This window comes from Limulus polyphemus, unplaced genomic scaffold, assembly GCF_000517525.1.
Source record: "Limulus polyphemus unplaced genomic scaffold, Limulus_polyphemus-2.1.2 Scaffold1149, whole genome shotgun sequence".
NCBI classification, from domain to species: domain Eukaryota; kingdom Metazoa; phylum Arthropoda; class Merostomata; order Xiphosura; family Limulidae; genus Limulus; species Limulus polyphemus.
Genome location: NW_013666759.1, coordinates 225,766 through 227,483, shown reverse-complemented (window position 1 = coordinate 227,483; position 1,718 = coordinate 225,766). Strand labels below are relative to the sequence as shown.

Below are 1,718 nucleotides of genomic sequence, written 5' to 3'. Positions count from 1 at the left end.
CATATATATATATATATCCTTACATTGCTAATACAAAATCTCCAAAGCATTTCCTGATGGATTTTTCCAACTAGATGGGACTTGTATTTGCCTCAAGTGAAAGCTCCTTTTCTCTCCATGTATCATTAAAATATCTGTTTCATGTAAGTGTTTCATCAAGAGGGAATGGCTAAAATTCCTAGTCACACTAACACTTTAACATTCCACCTACCTTTATAACACTTTACCATTGGCACTGGATTTACCTGATGTATTTTACTGTAAATCTCTGCGTAATATACGTGAAATATATTAATGAATAAGTATCAGTATATTGGGCTTAAGAAGGATGCAGTCCCTCTCCTGGTGCTACTCAACTATGCAACCTCTGGTCTTGTGGAAGTCACACCCCTTGGGCTTTTGTATCACTTTTTCAAACAGGAGCTCATCTTTGTAATTGGTCTGCACCAGCCCCTCCACCATTTTCAGTGTGGAATTCTAGCTCTTAGTGGGGCAGAGAGGTAAGTAGCATTTCTGAAGTTAATGTTTTCCTTACTTGAAAATGTATTTCAGAAATATACTTATCTTACTGCACAACATTCCCACCCTTCCTCCCCATTTCTGGTCCATTTTGTTTCCTTCATCAAGAATGAGCCTATGAATATGTGTTAGTGCTGACAAGAATTACCGTACATAGAGGTGGTGTTACCCTCCTTTTGGTGGAGGGCTACAACATTATGACAGTTATGTCATAGTCTAGTACAATACATGTGTAGCAGTAGGACTATGTAGGATATGGCATGCACATATCTAAATCACAATGTTTAGTTTTATCATAAAATGTATTTCTACCATCTACAGCAATAATCTGGAGTTTAATGCATCAAACAGGCATTTGTCACTCTGTTCTGGGGATATCGCTGCTGTTTACATAAGTTCATGTGGAAATGTTTTTTTTAATTTGTATTTAAGTTGTATTTTTCTAATTAACATTATGTAATTTGTAATTAAGTTTAATGAACACATATAAGGTCAAGTGTGTTTTTTATTAGTTCTGAAGTGTGATATAATTATATATGAATGAGCTATATTTGTATGCCAGTGCATTTTCTGCATAATTTCTTCCCTTTTGTATTGTATGTATTTTTAAAGCAGAAGAAGAATCTTTCAATTGGGAATAGTTTTATGTAAAAATGATTTTTAATTTCCTAGGGACTGTGCGAAGGTTTTTAGAGAAGTTTGGAAAGGACCTTGAAGTAATAGTTTTTGCTGTAGAAAATGTAGATGTGGGGATATATGAACTACTGATGCCTCTCTACTATCCACGTTCTGAGGTAGAAGAAGAGTATGCTATGTATTATTTACCTATTGATGTGGGTGGAGAAAATGGAGAACCTGTCTTTCCTGAGAGACAGATTCGTATTGTTGATAAGCCATTCTCTGACATGAAAGGTAATTTTTAGTTTTTTGAAAGTTTTATTTTTATTGTAGAGTCACATTGTTAACCCTTAGCACTTCATGAATCTGATCTAATATTCAGTTTCAATGTAATATTATAAACTGATATACATACTCATAAAACATTTAATGCAGTAGTTCCTTTTCTGCTAAGAGAAAGTACAAGTTCCATTATGAAGGAAACTCAAGGCTGACTTTATTCTATGTATTGCTAGAAATATATATATTGTTACGTCTCCGTTTGTTAATTAACTCTCCGTAAATTCGTTCCGACGAAACTT

At 34.1% G+C, this 1,718-nt stretch overlaps 1 protein-coding gene across 1 annotated transcript in view; it reads left to right on the top strand.

The window, feature by feature from the left end:
• Nucleotides 1–1,718, top strand: part of LOC106462357 (protein GDAP2 homolog) — a 136,517-nt gene that overhangs the window by 74,384 nt on the left and 60,415 nt on the right. Inside the window, exon 6 of the mRNA XM_013922275.2 lies at nucleotides 1,192–1,431. Coding sequence (XP_013777729.1) covers nucleotides 1,192–1,431 — 240 coding nt within the window. The remainder of the gene's footprint in view (nucleotides 1–1,191; nucleotides 1,432–1,718) is intronic.